Source organism: Onychomys torridus, chromosome 3 (assembly GCF_903995425.1).
Source record: "Onychomys torridus chromosome 3, mOncTor1.1, whole genome shotgun sequence".
Classification (NCBI taxonomy): Eukaryota; Metazoa; Chordata; class Mammalia; order Rodentia; family Cricetidae; genus Onychomys; species Onychomys torridus.
The window spans coordinates 108,704,175-108,723,935 of record NC_050445.1 but is presented as its reverse complement, the minus strand read 5'-3'; the positions used below and the strand labels follow the sequence as shown (position 1 = coordinate 108,723,935).

The following is a 19,761-nucleotide window of genomic DNA, read 5'->3' as shown; positions in this document are numbered from 1 at the left end:
GGACAACAAACACCCTGCCTCCCCTGCTACAGCTCACTGTGCTGAATGCTGGTCGGCGATACCTGGGCATCGAGGACTTGGCAGGGAAGGTCTTCGTCACCTCCGGGCTTGGTGGGATGAGTGGGGCTCAAGCCAAGGCTGCAGCCATCGTTGGATGCATCGGAGTGATCGCAGAGGTAATCTGGGGAGCCTCTACCTGTCCCTCCAAACTCCCTGATTCATTCATTCACTTCTCTGCTTGCTTTCCTCCCTCCTCCTCTCCTTCTATCCTGTCCATCTCTGCCCTCCACACCTGTCCACTCTTCCCACACCCCACTCTTCTTGACTTCTTTTACCAAACCCTCTCACTCCTCCACAAAGCCTTGTGCTACCTCACTGGATGGGGCCCTGCTTGCACAGTGCCCACCACCCTCCATGTTCTATGCCCACTAACTTCCAGCCCACGAAACTGAACTGGTGAATGTACAACCATTGCTTCCGGGGTCTGGCCCTTCAGATGAGGAACCTAGATGACAGAGAATAAATATTTGTGAATTGAATTAGTATAGAGCACCCCTCCCTCAGCTTTAGCAGCTGACATTGGATGGAGGAGGTGGACAAGCCACTCCTTCACAGAGGTGTGCACAGGGGGCTTGCCCTAGTGACTCACATCTGTTTGGAAGATGCCAAGGTCAAGGAGGGAAGTAGGGGCAGCAGAAGGAAGGAGCTTTAAGCTAAGTCTTAGGGATACACCATGAGGTTTGGCTTAGTTGACACTACCTGTGTCTTGCACGTCTGAGTTTTGCTAGAACTGTGTTGGGCTGCAGGTAACAGGGCACCTGTAGCAGCTTACGTAATTAAGAGTTTTATTTTTCTCATGTAACTGACAGTGCTGGTATTGGCTCAGCAGCTCAATAATGTCAGTGCTAGCTCCTCTAGATTCTTCTGGGTTTCTGTCATGGAGATAAAAATCACTGCACTAGTCAGCCATGTCATCCACATGCAAAGCAGAAAGAAGAGCGAAGAGACATGTCCGGTCTGGCTGACTATCTCTGTAGGAAAATCATGTCTCGGAAGCTCCTTCTTTTCTTCCATTGGTTGTAGTGACTGCCCTGAGGCTGCATCATGAAAGTGGGGTGGGGGTGCATGAGGTGGCACCTCTCAAGAGGTTGTTCAGGAGTGATGTGTAATGGATGGCCTGTGTCCTGCAACCTCAGGTTGACAAAGCTGCACTTGTAAAACGCCACCGGCAAGGCTGGCTGATGGAGGTGACGGACAGCTTGGACCACTGCATTGTGAGACTCAGGTACAGTTGGCTGCACAGGACTCAGAGCATTGGAGGCAGGGGAGGAAGCATGGCTAGGGCTGTTCAGTGCCTGATGTCCAGCCACAGGTGCCGTCTAGAGGTTTCACTGGGGAAGCATCATGGAAGGGGTCTCTAGAGAGTCCATTTCCCAGGTTTTATTGCTGCTGGCTTGTGGGCAGCCATGGGACTCTGAACTTGAGACTCTCCTACAATTCCCCTCCCAAATACTGGAACTGAGATGTGTGTACCCTGCCTGGCTTTAATTATATTCATCCTCTTATCTCTTTCTATTTCTCCAAATAATTTTGGAATCATTAGTAAATCCTACCACGTCCATGTCCTACCCCAGAAGTGAGTTATATGAAGAGCTTATTAGGGTTGAGACACCCATTTTCCAGTAACCACTGCAGCTCAGCTCCACAAACGGGGACATTCCAGCATGTGTTTCTCCTTTTCTTGTATCATGGGGAACATACATCACCCTAGCACATGCCTCCAGGCCCACACTCACTCAGGTCCACACTCACACAGACCCATGCAGGCCCATACTTACACAGACTCATACTCACACATAGGCCCACAGTTGCACACAGGCCCATACTCACACACACACACACCATCGGTCACACACAGGCTCCTAGTCACAGAGTCTCACACTCATATACAGGCCTCCAGTCACACACAGGCCCACACACTCACATAAACCCACTCCCCTCTGGTCCCACTCTCTCACACAATCCCGCACTTACACACAGGCCTAGGTGACCTCCTATGTCTGCCACATTTGGCCAGCACTGAGCTCCATGTCACTGAGGACAGGTGTGGGTCACCTGCTCTGCTCTTGTGTCCTTCTAGGGAAGCAAGGAAAAAGAAGGAGGTGCTCAGCCTTGGCTACCATGGCAATGTGGTGGATCTTTGGTAAGTGGAAATTGGTGGCTTGAGTACCTCAAGGGTGCTAACCAAGGACTTCCAAGCCATAAGCTCTGAACTTTGTCATTCCTGGGAAGGTCATCCTCCTCACCCAGACACACAGCCTTTCTGTCCCTGCATGTTGCAAAGGAGAAAGTAGACACTACCTACAAGATGTGTCAGGGGAGATGTGGGCTGCAGTTTCTGCTGGCTGGCTCTCCCCAACCCATGCATGCCTGCCCTGTTCTGACCACCCCACCACTTCCCCAGGGAGCGCCTGGTCCATGAACTGGACACTACGGGGGAGCTCTTAGTGGATCTCGGGTCAGACCAGACATCCTGTCACAACCCGTTCAATGGTGGCTACTACCCTGTGCAGCTTAGCTTCTCAGAGGCCCAGAGCCTCATGTCCTCCAACCCAGCTGCCTTCAAGCACCTGGTACAGGAAAGGTGGGTGCAGGGCAGGACAGCAGAGTCTACAGGATCCTAACCTTTTGAGTCTCAGCTTCCTTCTTTCAGAGGGGATTGTGGGCGCTGTACTTTTGGGAATGATGGGACAATCTGAATTGATATTTGTCAGATCAAAGGCAGCTTGCATGTCTGCGCTGGGTACACACTGGGACACCGGCAGTACATTGGACCTCAGGGTCCGATGGAGAATTCTGGTTTAGAGGGACACTACAAGACAAGGGATTTTGAGGGGTTCAGGGTTCTAAGTAGACATGGGAATTAGTGGCACTGAGAGGAGTTACAGTGAGCTAAAGGAGGCTGGTCCTAGAGGTGACTTTTCTGGCACTGCATTTAGAAAGCTTTGGGAAGTTTGGTGGGGTGGGGCTGGTTGATGAGGGCAGGTCGGGGGCTGATCACCTGTTTGTTACAGCCTGAGGAGGCATGTCTCAGCCATCAACAGGTTGGCCCAGGAGAAGTTCTACTTTTGGGACTACGGTAACGCCTTCCTCTTGGAGGCTCAGAGAGCAGGTAGGCAGAGGGGGAGGCTGGACAAGTGGTGTCTGGGGCCTGTGTGAGCATACCTGGGTAAACTCTTTCCTCCCCATTTCACACCCATGGCTCAGCCACATGGTCACCCAAGGAGTACCCAAGAGATCTCACTGTGACTTTACCCAGTTTTCCCTTCTTGAAGCCGGTCCTGCCAGGCAGATGGGCCTCTCTGGACCTCAACTTCTCCTTATATTTTAAAAATACAAAAGGCCCAGAGTCCACAAAAGAGTGACTCCTTCCAGGCCTTTTTTCATGGCCATTTGCAGGGCCACTTGCAGACCTAATGGGACGAGGTCCTCTGGGTGGTGCCTTTAGGGTCTTTTGAGTCTGTGGGCTCATATGTCTGTACCCTACACCTAGACCACACAGATGGCAGTGTACCATCCAGGGCTGCACTCTGCTTTTTCTCCTCTTACTTTGCCTAAGGAAAGATCTTGAGACTCTGTTCCCAGCCTTTCCCAGGGCCCCTTGTTTAAGTCACTGTTTGTGTGGCCATGGATGCTTACACAGACGGATAACTCCACAGGAGCAGATGTAGAGAAGAAAGGAGCCAACAAGATGGAGTTCCGCTACCCCTCCTATGTCCAGCACATTATGGGGTGAGTGATGGAGGTTCCATTTTGGGGTGTCTAGTGCCTGTTCTGCTCCCTTCAAGACTTAGGACCTCCAACACTGATCACCACAGGGCTGTGTGCTGAGACCTCACCCAGCTGGGTAGTAGCTAAGCAGTGGTCACAGCATTTCCACACAGCACACAAGTGCAGAGGTGGCTTCTGCAGGGCCTCTGTGAGAGGACAGGGAACCAAGGAGCCTGGTGGCCAAGGTCACTCCCTGTGCACACCACCCTGCCAGGTACCCACTCATTTTCCTAAATGATGTGTCCAGGAAGCTGTCTTTTGCATGATGATTCAATCCTGAAGACCAGGACCTACCATGGCTTGAAGGCCTTGTGCTATCTGGCTGTTTAGGGCTGGTCTGAGAAGGGCCAGCACCCCAAGAGAAATAGGCAAGTAGGGGGACCCTGCAGGAGCCAGAGCCAAGGTAGACAGACTAATCAGGGAGTCTGGACTTTTAGACTCACAGGTCTCAGTGTGCACAGAGAAGTATGTAAGACATCTCTGGATGGAATCCAGAGAGGCAGAAGTTGCCTTCTGAACTTTACTGCTGTGGGTGGAAGCAGAGCCAAGGGTAGGCTGGGACACTGGGGTCTGGAGTGACTGGATTTTCCCCAGGGAAGAGAAGCAGGAAAGAGATAGCAGGGACATACTCAGCTGTGCTTGGCAAATGTGGAGCTAGCATGGCCCAAGGCTATAGCATCCCTCTGCTCCACTTCAACTGCTGAAGAAGCTGAGTCACCAGGGAAGGCCAGGCCCAGTCTACACATTCAACCCACTTTTCTCAACTATTTACTTTAGGTGATTGGTTTTTGTGTAGTCTTCCTAAAAGTAGTTTGAGAAAATGTCTGTTTGTCTTTGTCCAGTTTCCCTGATCCTGACACTGGAGAAGTACAAGTTTAGAGATGAGAGCAGAGGCCAAGGAGGAGGCAGAGGAGCAAGGAGGTCCTCTAAGACTTATTGCTTAGAGGCTGACAGTTTTGAGCTCATTCTGGATGCTTCCCATCTCCCCTAGGCGTGCCTACATGCCACCCCCCCCTCAGCTCAGCTTGAAGGTGCAGGCAGCCCAGGAGGTTGTGGCTAAAGAGACATTTGTCCTTGCAGGGACATATTCTCCCAGGGCTTTGGGCCCTTCCGCTGGGTATGCACATCAGGGGACCCCCAGGACCTGGCTGTCACCGATCATCTGGCTACATCTGTGCTGGAGAAAGTCATTGACGATGGAGGTGATTCTTCTGGGTGGGTGGTACTCAAGAGCGGTTGGTCTCCCAAATCCCCTGCTTCTGTAGGATACCTGGTGGCTAGTGTCATATTCTGCATGAATCTCAGGACCACAGCACAAGGGGACCTCTGGCACTTTCAGGCCTTGCTCTCTCAAAACTGTTCAGAGCATGAAGCCCATTCATATACAACATCGGGCTCTGCCCTCCAACCCTCTGCTCACCTCTGCCTCTGTCCCTGCTGGTCGCAAGACACAATGAACTTTAAGTCAGTCAGCTGTCTGTCACTGTGACAAACACCTGAGTGAGCCAGCCTTCTTAAACTGAGGAGGTTTTCTTTTGGCTCTTGGCTTGAAAGGCTTTAGCAGTGGTCAGTTGGCACCACGATTTTGGAGTGGAACACCCCTGGGAGCCAAAGGGAAGAGTAGCCCCAACATCTCCTTCAAGGCTGCACTTCCAATGATCTCACTTCCTTCCACCTCTTAAAAGTCCCATCATCCTCCAATAGTGCCCCAGGGCTGGCAACCAGGCCCGCGATCCCCAGGGTTTGCTGGATACTGATAAGCTGCAGGCCCCTTTCTCCATGAGTCGGGGAGGGAGTTGCTGGAGCCTTGGCCTTGTTCCATGCATTTCAGGAGCACTTGTCATTCACTTGGGCTGCCTTTTGTGAGCATGCCAGGTCCTGTTGGCACCCACCTAATGCTCAAGTCCTCAGAGCACTGGGCCCTTGAGCTCATCTTGATCATAGACGCAGAGGTTTGGTTCTGCCTCTTAGCTGGGTGACTGTGGTCTTCCTGTGTCTTCACGTCCCTGCCGCCTTCTTGAAGCACATTGTCCTTTCTAATGGACTTGACATTGTCCATCAAGTGCAAAGAGGAGGCCAGACCAGGTTGAAAGAAGTAGCTGTGGTTTTACATGGGGAAATCTGGTCCACTGCCTTCCCAGCTTCTCTAGCTCAGAACGGCTGCCTGTCCCTGAGCAGGACTGCTGGATGTCAGCTGGGTGGCTACCACCCAGTGCTCTGCAAAAAGTCGAGTGCTGTCACACCTACAGATGTGATACAGATGTGATGGCTGAGAATCCCAGCACAGCCAGCGTCCAGCTACCCTATGACCTGCTCTCACCGAGCAGGGACACTCTAGCCTGAGGAGCTTCCTTCCATCAGGCAGAGCGGACAGATGCTGAGCACCTCCAGGGCACAGACCACAGTATAGGGCCGTGGAGTAACAAGCAGTGATGAGTTCAAGAGCACCTTCATCCCAAATATGATGTTTAAAGTGCGAGTTCGTTTAAGTAAAATACTGATGTTCTCTGTGCTGTCCACTGAGTCTCGCCTCTCACATTCACCAGTCTGTTCTCATGAGCTGCTCAGACATGCTGTCGCCATGGCCACCCTCCTCCTTTTGCCTCCTCCTCCTCGGGGAGGCCAAGCACTCCCACTTTTGAACTTTCATGCTGGATACTCCCTCTAGAATTCTGTTCCTACAGAGCTTCTCAGCACTGAGACCTCTGACCCTCCCTTTCTTGGGGAGCCTCTATTCCCATGATGCATTACCCCAGTAACCAGCTCATCACACTCTTCTTCAGAGCCAGCTGTGGTTCTTGTTCCTGCGCCTAGCTCCGTGTCTGGTATACAATAGATACTCAATAGTTGTTCTTTGAGGGGTGAATGCATCAGGGATGGGCTGCCCAGGCCCATACATTAGATGCACTTGTTCCCAGATTCAGGACGGCTAGTGTAAGGGGGATCACCTGAGGTCTCCAGGTGCCTGTGGCAGACATCCAGCAGAAAAGAGTTGGGGCCCCTGGCAGCAGCTTCCAGGGCCTGAAGTACCCCTCCCCTTTCTCCCTACAGTGAAGGCATCTGTTAAGCTACAGTATATGGATAACATCCGCTGGATCCGGGAGGCTGCCAAGCACCAGCTGGTGAGAGCTTGGCTTGGGGGAAGATGGGTACTGCAGAATCATGAAGGAGGCTGAGCTGTCAAGAAACTACCCAGAATCAAGGTGCAGGGATAGAGGTCTCAGCACAGTCGCAGCTTGTCGTGCCCTGAGAAGGTGCAGACCCTGCATCCATGTGACTGTTGACAGCAGCACCATGGTGGCCACCTTATCCAGGAAAGGACTTGTAAAGGGGTCTCTGGGTAGCAACACGGAGAAACTGGAAGCCTTCGACAGTGTTGGTGGGGGTGTAAAGCAATGTAAGTCTATGCTATCTATACACCTAACAGGATTGGAACCAATTTCAGGGTGCTATAGGTACTGTAGATAAAATGCCAAGGCAATCCAAAGGGCTCTTGGCAGACAAATGGGTCAACAAAATGTCTCTCCTTACAAAGCAACAAGTAACAGCATTCCGCCAGTCACCGACGCCTGGGTAAATCGGAAGGACACGATGTCAAGAGAGATAAGCCAGACACAGAAGGACAAACCCTTGCCAGATGCCACTCACATGCAACCCCTTGAGTAGGCAGGTCATAAACAGGGAAGTAGCAGGGTGTGTTCCTGGGCTGGGGAGGATGTGGGGAGTCAGTGTTTCATGAAGACTGAGTTTTGGCTTGGGAGAATGAAAAGGTCCTGGAGCTGGATGGTGGGGCCTGCTGTACACACAGCACTGCAAAGTGGTTCATGCCACCAAGCAGCGTGCTGAGAAATGATTAAGGTCAATGAATGTATGTTGTATATATTTCTTAGCTAGGGTTTCTATTGCTGTGATGAAACACCATGACCAAACGCAGGTTGGTGAGGAAAGGGTTTATTGGGCTTATACTTACTTCCACTAGTGTTGTAGGCCATCACTGAAGGAAGTCGAGACAGAAACTCAAACAGGGCAGGAACCTGGAGGTAGAAGCTAATGCAGAGGCCATGGAGGGGTGCTGCTGAATGGCTTGCTCCTCATGGCTTGCTTAGCCTGCTTTCTCATAGAACCCAGACCACAAGCCTAGAGATAGCACTATCCCCATCAATCACTAAGAAAATGCCTTACATCTGGATCTTATGGAGACATTTCTCAGTTGAGATTCCCCCCTTTTCAGATCATTCCAGCTTGTGTCAAGCTGACATAAAACTAGCCAGGACAGTGTATCTTACTGACTTTTTTTTTTTAATGAAGAGGATAAGAAGGGTGACTTGGGATTCTGAAGCAGCAAACAAAGTCATCCTTCATCCAGTCAGTCCACACACAGTCTCTGGAGTGCCCGTGGGAGGTGAGAGCTCAGGCACCTGAGCTGGCTCTGTGACAGGCTCAGCTGAACGCCCTGGGTGAGTGGCTCAGCCTCCATCTACGACATGGAGGCAGGGGTGCTGGATCTTGAAGTGGCCTCTATGACCCTCCCTGGGCACAGCTCTACTGGGCCCAGAGCTGAGTACACAGTGAAGGACACCGACGCCACCAGCAGAGGGACAGATGGTTGGTCAGAAAAGGTGCCTGATGATAGGGAAGCTGCCAGGCAGGCCCTGGTTAGTGTGGACAGGAGGACTGAGGAAATTAAATAAAGAATAAACATTTGGTCCACACATGACTATGCTAGCCAGCAGCTCCCTGGCCAGAGGTCTCAGGGCCAAGAGGGAACTGTCCCCATCTCAGCCCATCCCATCCTGGGGCCGTATTTTGCATGTGTGCCCCCTTAAAACCTCCATGTGCCTGCCACAGTCTCTATGGGGCCCTGGGGCTGGGGACAGGTCAGAGGGAGTGCAGTAGACAGAATACACAGCCATCCTGAGAGGTGGGGGAGGAGAGGCAGAGCTGGCAGCAGAGATGCAGCTGTCTGGGGCTGCTACAAGGAGCAGGTTCAAAGCCAGCGGCACATGCCACAGGACCAGTGAGCAGGGCCTGCTGTCCACCTTTGAGTGGGAGTGGTCAAACGCTTGCTCACCCTACTTCAAGATGCTTTTCTCTAGAAGGCCAGCGATTCTTCTTATATATGACGTTCTTGAGAAACTTGGTACCTGTGTTCACTGCTCTTCTCAGTCCTGTGACCAAATACCTGATGAGAAGCCACTGAAGGAGAGAATGTTTATTATGCGTGGTTTGAGGGAGCAGTCCACCCCAGCTGCAAAGGTATGGCGAGTGACAGGTGTGTGAGGCCGCTGGTCACAGTGTATCCACAGTCGGAAGGCCGAGGGAGAAGAACACTGGCCTTCAGCTTGCTTTCTGCTTTTCACAGTCATGGAGCCCAGCCTGGGAGATGGTGCTGCCCACCTTAGGGGTCTCCCCTCTTCAGTTAGCCTTTCCTAAAACTTTTCCTAGTGTACCACAGATGTGTTTCCATGGCCATTCTAAATCCAGTCAGATTCACAGTGAAGATTAACTACCACAAGCCGTTTTATATCCGTTCTTCCTCATTTCTCCCAAGAAATCTGAACACCTCACAGCACTGATTCACACTTAGAGATTAAAAAAAAAAAAAGACTGGAGGCCCCTGTAGTTCCTAAGGCCATCTGTGGGGCCGTTGCTAAACAGTGAGGATCCTGGCCCCGCTGCTCAGGCCAGCTCCGAGCTCAGGAAGACATGAGTGACCCTGTCGCCTGTCCTTGCCACTTTCTGCAGTTCTGGCCAGATCCTCAGGTAGGAGGGGCAGACACACGGCACCTTCTTTAGAGAAACTGTGAATTTTTTCAGCCCAGGCACTACCCACATTTGGGAAGGAGACATTTTTTAAATTGCAGCAAGATACACATAAATATGCATAAATCTCACGATCCTCCTTTTAAACATTTTCAGGGTGCAGCTCTAAGTGAGTGTGAAGCACATTCGGTGCTGTCTGGCTGCCCTTGGCATCCATTTCTAGAACTTTCTCATCTTCCAGCTGAAACTCTGCCTCTAGTAAACACTACCCTCCCTCCCCAGCCCCGGGTGCCCTAGGGCCCCACCCCCCCCCCCCCCCACCCCCATAAGCGCGGGGCAGTGCAGTGTGTTTGTCTATCCCGACTGGCTGGCTCCAGCTGGCATGTCTCAAGGTCTTTCTGTGCAATATGAGTCAGAATCCTCTGTCTTCCCAAGGCTGGAATGTTACAGTTTGCCCTCTCTATCTGAGGTGGGGGGTTGGCTTCCACATCCCGGTGGATGCCACAGCCCACTCAGATCCTTAGTACATTTGACCTTGTGTTGGCACAGAACCGACACAGGCCCTCCACATGCCTTACGTCGCTTCTGGATGACTTGCTAGACCTAAGACAAGGTAGAAGCAATGTAAACATTAAATATTGAGTCACTTGGGAAATATTCGCATGTACATTCAATACAAGTGGATTTTCTTTCCTAAATGTTCTTTTTTCTTTCATGTGTTTATGTGTGATATGCATGTATATATACATGTTTGCACGTGTGGGGCACATGTGTGTGCTGATTCATGTGCACGTCTGTCTGTGTTTGAGGCCAGAGGTTGACACTGAGTATCTTCCTTGATCACTCTCCTCTTTTTATTTACGGAGGCAGGGTCTCTTGTTGAACCCAGGACTCGCTATCCAGCTAGCTAGGCTGCTCCAAGGATTCTGTCTCAGCCTGCTGAGCACTGAGATTACAGGTGGGCTGTCTAGCTTTTCCGTGGGTGCTGGGGATCTGAACTCTGGTCCTCATACTTTCATAAAAAACATTTTATGCACCAAAGTATTCCCTAACCCATTCCTTGAACTTTTTTTAAAGATGAGGTCTTACTCTATGTAGCCCTGCCTGCCCTGGAACTCACTATATAGCCCAGACTAACCTCAAACTCACAGAAATCGACTTGCCTCTGCTTCCTGAGCGCTGGGATGAAAGATATGTGCCATCATACCCAGATTCCCTGAACATTCTTGATCAGTAGCTAGTAGAATCTGCCGGGGCAGAAACTGGAGGTACAGGCTCTATTCCACCACATGAATAGACCACATTTGGCCTGTCCAAGCTTCAGCTACTGGACACCTGTATGACACCATACTCATGTTAATGCAGACATCTACCCCCGGGAATTTTGGATTAGTCTCTATTTGGTCCACACACCAAAATTATCTGCACCCATCGCAAGTACCATGGGGCTAAGAAATTACTCATTTTCATTTCTGGAAGCTCACTGGCATTCTCTTCCAGAGGTGCAACACAAGAGCATAAGGTCCAAGTAAGTACCAACCTATAGGGAGGTTATCCTTCTGTCTGGGCCTCAGTCTCCTCATCTGTGTGATCAAGCTTACAACAAGAATGCAGTATCTACCTGGAGACTCAGCTGTAGACGGTGGGGAAAGTACTTTCAGTCAGCTAGGCTTGATCAAGTCTCACACTGGTGGTACTGTGACTATGTGGAAAAGGCTCAAAGAGGCAGGGAAACGTCCATGATTCACATGCAGTCAGTCTCTGAAGGGTCCTTCAGGGATGGATCCTAGGGAAAAAGACATCGAAGGGAATGAGATGGCCCAGACCTCATGAGAAGTCCATTTGTGGGCATGCATTGGCCCACCAGTGTAGTAGCTAACGGTACCTCAGCCAGGTAACATGGCTGTAGCATCACTCACATCTCTCCCACACTGCTAGTTCTTAGATGCTTGCTTTTGGCTGAGGGGTTTTCTCATTCTCTCCTCTGCAGGTGGTGGGCTCCCAGGCGAGGATCCTATACTCAGACCAGAAAGGACGTGTGGCCATTGCTGTGGCCATTAACCAGGCCATCGCCAGTGGGAAGATCAAGGTGACATAGCCTGTGTTGCTTCAGGGAGGCTTCTTAAACACCTTATCACACAGGCCCTGCTTGGGGCTTCCCAACTGGGGCTTCCTGCTCCCACGCCAGTCTGCCCTCCCCACCTCACCAACCATCTGAGAGCTGCTCCCATTAGCACCCCAACCTTGCAGCAGGGAGATTCCACCCTCCCCTGGCCGAGTTCCTCTGTAGGGATACGAGGTTCCCTGGAGGCCTTGGACTCTGTAGGGCAGATAAGCAGAGGGGCCTAAGGAAGAGCTGCTCTGGGAGCCAGGCCCTGCTTGAGAGTCAATGGGGAGGGAAGGAGAACATGGAGGGCCTAACGTCCTCCCAGAGCCCCAACCCTGATCATATGTCACTGTGGCGGGGGAACTAGAGACGAAGACTGAGCAGGCTTGTTCAAACACAAGTCCCGATGGTGTCTCTTTTGCTGTGACCTAGGCAAGTCGGGTCACTCTGACCTTGAGTTTTTCAATCTGTAGGAAGAATAGCATGCTGAAATGTCCAGTGTAGGTGTGAGGATCCAATGAATTACAGTCCACAAAAGTAATGTCACACATCTTTTCTGAGTTATCTTGTTCAAACTGTAGCAAATGTCCCCAAGTTCGATTGCTTTCCTTTCCTTCCTGTTTTGGGTACTTGTGCCCTGTTCCTGGTAGCACTGCTCTGCCAGGAGTACTGGGAGTACCACTCAGAGGTGGGTGAACTAAGGTGTGAGGTGTGGAAGGCCATCCCTGCAGACCAGGCTTCAGGGTCAGAGCCCGGGGTAGCACCAGCAGCAAGAACAACAGCCTGAGCTCTTTGGGATGCTTCCCAGAATCCCACTGTATGAGGGCTGCTGAGAAGCCCCTGCTGGCATCCAAGCTAGCACTCTCCCTCTTTAGTTCATAGGATAATGTTTGATAGAGTTCTCCTGTGCTGGTGCCTTTCTTGGGACACAGCAGAGGGCAGGGTGGACAAGGTCCCAGCTTCAGAGCTGGTGTAATGAAGGGGAGACTGATATATAACGCCTACATACATAACTACTACACACGTAACTGCATAGCTCCTACATAACAGTTAGGAGATGTGTACAGGTGCCATGAGCCCTGGGAAGACATGAGCCAAGTGGTGAGGTGGAGATCCATGGTTGGTCACAACAGACCTTCCTGAAGTTCAGGCATTTAACTGAACCCTGAATAAGCAGAGGGGCCAGAGAATTTCACTGCAGAGATGAAGTCATAGGCACAGCATGGCCTGCTCAAGAAAGACAAGAGCAGCTGGGGGGGGGGGGGGCGTGGGTTCTGCAGTGCCATGGAGTCCTCAAGCCTCCCAGCAGGTTGCATCATATTTGGCAAGCCTCTGAAATTCCGAGAACCACTGTGGACAGTTGAGAAGGTTAGCTGTACTTCCTTCATGTACACTTGGAGGAAGATGCCTGGGCCAGGGCTAGGAACGGCATTACCTCATTGGAGCCACGTGGCAATCCCCATGGGCTGTGGGAACCAAGGACCATACTTGACAATGCAGGTGCTCACATCTCCTCTGGTGCCATCTTGCTAGCACAGAGTCCCCTCTACCCACTTTTTCCCCCTCTGACCTCATATGGCTCTGGGAAAAGCTTACTTTGATGATGGGACTGCTAGTCACAGCATGAATGACCTGAGCCCACCTGCCCTCAGCCACACCTGCTGCACCTCCAGGGTTAGTGGCACTCCACCACATGGGTAGAGGCAGGAAAGCTACTCACTGTGCATACTGGGTCCCCAGGGGTCCTGAAATCTTTAGACTAGCAGGAGCACTATTGGCACATGTGTGACTGACTTCACCGTGTGGTCTTTGTCCTCACAGACACTGGCAACACAAAAAGGGCCCCAGAAATTACCTAGTCCAGATAACCAAGGCCTAGGGAAGGGAGGTGGCCTGCTTAAGATCACAAGAGGAAATTTGTCCTTATCCTTGCTTCCCAGGTCACTAGGGGGCACTTCCTACTTGTGCCTAACCACACCTAAAGCTGTCTTCCCTCACTGCAAAGGCTCAAGAATCAAACTTCCAAGCATGGAGCCCAGACTTTATATAGCATGTATAGGTTTACACCCCAGCTCACCAACTTTCAAGATCTTCGGTGTAGGCCAAGTCCCTTATAGCCCTTCCTTGCCTCTGTTGCCTTACCTATGAAGTGAGCATGTTAGCAGGCATGCTGTCTGTGTAGCGTTTTGGTGAAGACCTATGCTCTTGTGCTAGTGTATCACACCAATGATACCTGATACACAAGAGCCCACTAGCAGCTTCAGGGTGCTTCTTGCTAGATTGTCTAGCAGGACTTTCTTTGGACCACCAGCTCCCAAAAAAATGACATGGAGACATTTCTTATTAATTACAAAAGCTTGGTCTTAGCTTAGGCTTGTTCCCAACTAACTCTTAAAACTTGAATTAACCCATTTATATTAATCTATATTCTGCCATGTGGCTTGTTACCTCTGCTCTGTACCATGCATCCCATTTCCTCTATGTCTGGCTGGCAAATCCCATGCCTCTCAGATTCTTCCCAGAGTTTCTGTCTTTGCCCACAAGTCCCACCTATCCTCTCCCACCTAGCTATTGGCTGTTCAACCAATAGCTCTTTGTTAAACCAATCAGAAGGTGCCTTGGCAGAGACACATCTTCACAATATACAAAAACATTATCCCACAACATTTCCCCCTTTTTGTCTAAATAAAAATGAAAGATTTTGATTTTAACACAGTAAAACTATATACAATAAGAACAATTATCAGGTAAAACTTACATTCACAATGTCCAATCCATTTGTATTTGACAACTTTGGAGAAAGTATTTAATTATCTATCCTATCTTGGTGAGTACAAAGTGTTATACTTAAACTACTTTCTATCATAACTTGTATTACCAACCTAAAATAATCATTTTGGACCTTAAAATTTTTTCTTAGATAAGCAACTTAAGCTTCTATGTTTCTCAATCTTTATAAACTTTACATCTCTTTTGTAAGTTTCTTTTTGAATTTGGTAACAAGGAAAACTGTAAAAAATATAGCTATCTAGCCTTCAACTCCCATCAGAGACCAGAGAAGGATGAAATATTACCTGAGTAAATAGGAAGTACAGAGCAAACAACTTGCAAAACTATAGAAATGATAAAGACATCTGACTTCCTGGACAGTCACCCAGTGTTCCTCTGCAATGTTGGGGCATCTATCTTCCACCTACAGACCTAGAATATTTGACCAACTTTTCCATGAAGCAGGAATTTTGAAGGACTGCCCTACCTTGTCTTGGCAAAGTTTGGAAGTCATCTTTTTTTGTTTCTTGCTTGTCCAATTTGGACAGTTATACTGTCAGCAGTAGAGGCAAGGGCAGTTTTTTACCCAGTGGCAAACTTTGCCACAAATGAAAGCAAATTCCATATAAAGGTTCTTCAATGCCCAATGTTATTAAAACATCTTAAATGTCATATTCTGTAGATCTCTGAAGTGTTGGAAGACTACCTATCTACCTAAAATATATCTCTGTTTGACCTTGAAAACATACCTAACATGACTACAAGTCATGACTACTAACCTGCATTTCTTAACTATCCTAAATAGTTTATAATAATAGCTTTCAAGGACTAGAACTTTACATTACATTTTTTTAATGAGCTGCATAGGTATAATACCTTAAACAAAAGTAGAAACATATATACAGTATGTTATAACAAACATAACTTTAAATTTGTATCAATATACAAAAATCCATACCAATGTAAAGTATTTTAGACAAGTAATTGCTTTTTAGTTTAAAAATTGATGCAATAATCTACCCTTTTATCCTATTATTCCTAAGAGTGGGTCTATTTTCAAGGGGGAAGAATCCAAATGGTACTTGGAGTAGCCCCACTTTCATCCTCTGCTTCATGCCAGCAAGCCTGGTAAATACCACTGACTGATGTACCCTTCCCTGTCCCCGGCAGGCACCAGTGGTCCTGAGCCGTGATCACCATGACGTGAGTGGCACTGACAGCCCCTTTAGGGAGACTTCTAATATTTATGACGGTTCTGCCTTCTGCGCAGGTGAGGAAAACGAAAGGATTGTTGTCACTTAATATTAGCTGCCTAAGGAGATGCACATCCATAGTCCCAGCACCTCTGGCAGCTGAGTGGGGCTGGGAGCTTGAGCTTAAGAATTAGAAGCAGCCTGGGTAACACAGAGAAACCTCATCTCAAAGGGAGGAAGTAGATTCCCTGTCTTCCAGATTCTGGGCTGAAGGCTTTCTTCCTCCTCCTCCTCCTCCTCTTTCTCAACCTGCACCAGGGAAAGCCTAGGTTCTCTGATCTCTGTGAGAACTGGGGGTGGGGGAGATGGAGGTGGATAAAGAGCTAAAGAGGAAGCCGCAGCCTTATGCCTCCAGGGTGGCGAAGTGGCAACAGTCACAGACCTACTCCTACCTGTCCCTCAACATGTCAGTGGCTTAGAAGAAAACCAGCTGGGCTCTGCTTCCCCATGGGTGCCTGCTTCCATAGTTTGTTGGGTAGATGGCTGTCCTGTAATGATGAGCTCTGCCCTGGTGCAGCAAAACATCTAAGGAGAGCCAAAGCTGGGCCTGAAGTAGTGAGGACTGACTAAATACTTGTAGCCAATGGAGAAGCCTGGCACCACAGCCAAAGCAACCTCCCCCAACAAAGGAAGCCAGAGGCTCTTAATTGGGAAAACACATACATGTTCCTATAGGAAGACACCTCACAACTTAGCATGCTCAGATGGAGCTCATGCCCCTTCCAATATATATATATGACACAAATGCCTCCTGGGTAGAGGAGTGTGATAATAAGCAAAAATTTTCTCTAAGTCATCTAAAAGAAAAAATGACTTCTGGGTTTCTCTGGAAAGTCTTATCTGAAGCAAAAGTACTACTTGGAGGAGGGCTAACAGTATTTAAAGGGACAGCACACCCAGTGTACAGAGGTGATCACCTCTCAAATACCTGTCCAGCGGCCAACTTGGGGACCTCACTTCTCTGGTGGAGGCAAGAAGCATCTTTCATCTGCAATCCCTACCCTAGGCATGAATGCACATTCAGTGCCAGAGGATGTGGCTGTAGGGAAGGCTAATAGGCATAACTGGGCTTTGTCAGTTTCCCTTACTTCCTCTGTTTCTAGACCTCCCTCTCTGTCCCCCACTTCCCCACTGCCATAGTGTTCTTCAGTACCAAGAAGCAGCATGAGTCTGTCTGGCCCTCAGACCCCCTGGGAATGATAGATCATGCTTCCCCTGTTTCTGCAGACATGGCCGTGCAGAACTTCGTGGGAGATGCCTGTCGTGGTGCCACCTGGGTTGCACTTCACAATGGAGGGGGTGTAGGCTGGTAAGAAGACATCAGAGAGCAGGTTGTGCACTCATGTGGAGATGTGGGAACCTCTTGGGACAGGGACAGGTCCAGGGGCCCGAGGTTCTTGGACTTAGATCCCTGGCCATTTGTTCTATTATGCAAATGCATTCCTCATGTGAACTGGGAGCCAGGGGGTCAGTATGTTGGGGTGTGGAGGACGGAGGAACAGACAGGACACTTCCATAAAGCAATTCCAGCAGTTTGGTCCATACCTATCATATAAGACACAAAGGCCAGCATGAGCAACAGCCATGTTGGCTTCCACATTCCCATTCCCACCATAACAATCTCACTTGAAAGAATGGAGCTCATGGTTGCCAGGACAGCAGGTTCTAGGCTCCCCACTCTCCTCAGCTCACAGCTATGTTCACACTTCCCAGTCAGCACCAGGGCAGGGTCATTAAGGCCTCTATGATGGCCTCTAATTAGTCGTCCTTCTGTTCCTCTAGCTTGTGCAGAGGAAAGGCCTATCTGGTTCCCAGCATCACAGGATGCAGTCCATAGTCAGTTGGTCACACTCTTTTTAGGCAGCACAGCATGACAGGAGCCTCTAGGGATGGGGACAGAACCATTCATTCATGACAGGGAACATAAGAAGAAACCAGGATCCCTTATGATCCTGCAAGGGCACTTCCTCAGTGATCTGAAGACCTCCCATGAGGCCTCACTCATTAAAATTTCCACTACATCCCTCAAGGGAACATTTAAGATCCAACTATAGGGTTTCATTCTGACTGGCATTGGGCATTCCTCTGTGGCTAAGAGTAATTCACGCAGATTCATTACACATGGAATATCCAGCAACCTTTGCTGACCCCTTCAATCTTCCCCCTCACAGAACCAGACAGACAGAACATAGGCTTTACAGATGAAGTTTGCCTCTGCTGGGGAGTTTCCTATCTGGGATCCCAAGAGAAGGCCAAAGCTGGAGCCCTGGCTGCTCTGAGCAGCTAAGGGCACTATGGTCTCAGAGAGGGAGAAGACCTCTGAGCCAGTATGGGCTGGATCCCGGCAAGCCTCTGTCTTGTTGAGCCAAATCCTTCCATTAACCGGCTTCCCAGAGCATTCAGCTGACTGGCTTGGCCTCATGCCCACCAAGGCTGGCATTCCAAGCTGCAGCCCTGTCAGGTGGCTTTAATTAGTGGAAAATGTGACCATAGTACGTGTCCTGGCTGGAGAAGAACAAGACAAGAGTTCCCTGGGTATGGGGTGCCTGGGAGGGGACAACTGTGACTGTAAAAAAGACTGAAGTTTGACAAAAGCAGCAGGCAGGCTAGGGATTCAGTAGGGGGATGTGGGAAGCCCTGGGTTCTAGCATTATTGCTGCAGAAAGGGTTGAGGAACCTGGCTCACGCTGTTGCTTCTCCAAGGACAAGCCACACCCTGTTCTGTGGCTTTAGTGTCTTCCTCATTTGACAGGAATATGTTTCTGAGCTGTTTGTCCTCTGGCTCCTTGACTTACTTCTTCACTTCCTGGACTGTCTACCGGTGCCCTGGGGAAAGAGACCTCTGTGCAAGGTCGTCACTCACAGCTGTGTGCACGGGTACACTCCATTTTAGCGTACTCCACAGTCCCTCTTTTGGAGGGTCTGCTTGATGACTGCTTTTGTGTTTGTGTGTCCACTGGCTATGCTTAGTGAGAGCACCAGCTGGCTTCAGCCCCATGTGCTCCAGGCTGTGTCTGCAGGACAGGGCCATTTGGCCAAGTCACTGACTGGGAGAGATTGTACCTTAGCAAAGACTTCTCTGGGCTATTTCTATAGGAAAGGATTGCAAGGGGGTAGACTTTATGTGTCACAGAATCATTTCAGAGACCAGGTGAGTCCACTTGGGCAGCCTCCAGGCAGTCAATGCATCTGGGCAACTAGCAGCCCACATGGGCATGGCAGCTTCCAGCCAGCCTTCCGGTGTGCCCATTCACTCTTCATGGCCACTTCAGCAACCTCCCTCCCTTCTCAGAGTATGTCCCAGACCAGGGTGTAGCTGAGTAACAGAGTACTCATCTAGCATGTACAAAACCCTGGGTACAATGAGAAAGACTGCTTCCCATTCTGGTAGGTAAGCAGGCATCACACAGAGGGTGATACAGAGAAGGTCTTGGAGGTTTACATGAAGTGGACAAGACCAGCTCAGAAGCATAACTGGCTGAGAAGCCAGGATGTTGCCACTCTGTGCTGCTGACCATGTGTGACAACTCCTCGCTCCCCAAATGCTGATATCTTCTCAAGCCAATGCCTGAAGCCTTGCACATAGCCTGCTCCAAGAAAGTCAATACAGGGAGTGAGATGGGAACTTCTTTGTCTCTTGCAGGGGCGAGGTGATCAATGGGGGATTTGGCCTTGTGCTAGATGGGTCTGCACAGGCTGAACAGAAAGCCAGGATGATGCTCAGCTGGGATGTCTCCAATGGTGTAAGTCCCCTGGAACTCCTCAGCTTCTCCCTGTCTCCCCTCCTCCATGGCTCTGCCTCCAGGTTGTAAGTCTGGGCTACAGTTCTAGCCCTTCCCAGTAAGGGCCTCTACTGCCTTTCTAGCCCTTTCTGGCTCCCTCTTTTTTTAAAGATTTATTTATTTTTATTTGATTTTATGTGTAAGAGTGTTTTGCCAGCATGGATACACACTCTGTGTGTGCCTGGTACCCTGAGAGGTCAGAAGTAAGGCATCAGGGCCCTTGGAATTGGAGATACTGATGGTTGTGAGCCCCCAT

At 49.8% G+C, this 19,761-nt stretch overlaps 1 protein-coding gene across 2 annotated transcripts in view; it reads left to right on the top strand.

Annotated features, from left to right (window-relative positions):
- Positions 1–19,761, top strand: part of Uroc1 (urocanate hydratase 1) — a 32,223-nt gene that overhangs the window by 10,973 nt on the left and 1,489 nt on the right. Inside the window, exons 8-19 of one of the 2 annotated variants that reach the window (XM_036182666.1) lie at positions 33–176; positions 1,197–1,285; positions 2,141–2,203; positions 2,465–2,644; positions 3,075–3,172; positions 3,720–3,792; positions 4,912–5,033; positions 6,883–6,953; positions 11,585–11,683; positions 15,641–15,740; positions 16,951–17,032; positions 19,367–19,466. In XM_036182666.1, coding sequence (XP_036038559.1) covers positions 33–176; positions 1,197–1,285; positions 2,141–2,203; positions 2,465–2,644; positions 3,075–3,172; positions 3,720–3,792; positions 4,912–5,033; positions 6,883–6,953; positions 11,585–11,683; positions 15,641–15,740; positions 16,951–17,032; positions 19,367–19,466 — 1,221 coding nt within the window. Of the gene's footprint in view, positions 1–32; positions 177–1,196; positions 1,373–2,140; positions 2,204–2,464; positions 2,645–3,074; positions 3,173–3,719; positions 3,793–4,911; positions 5,034–6,882; positions 6,954–11,584; positions 11,684–15,640; positions 15,741–16,950; positions 17,033–19,366; positions 19,467–19,761 lie in introns of both variants that reach the window. The other variant, XM_036182665.1, reaches the window with a different exon arrangement.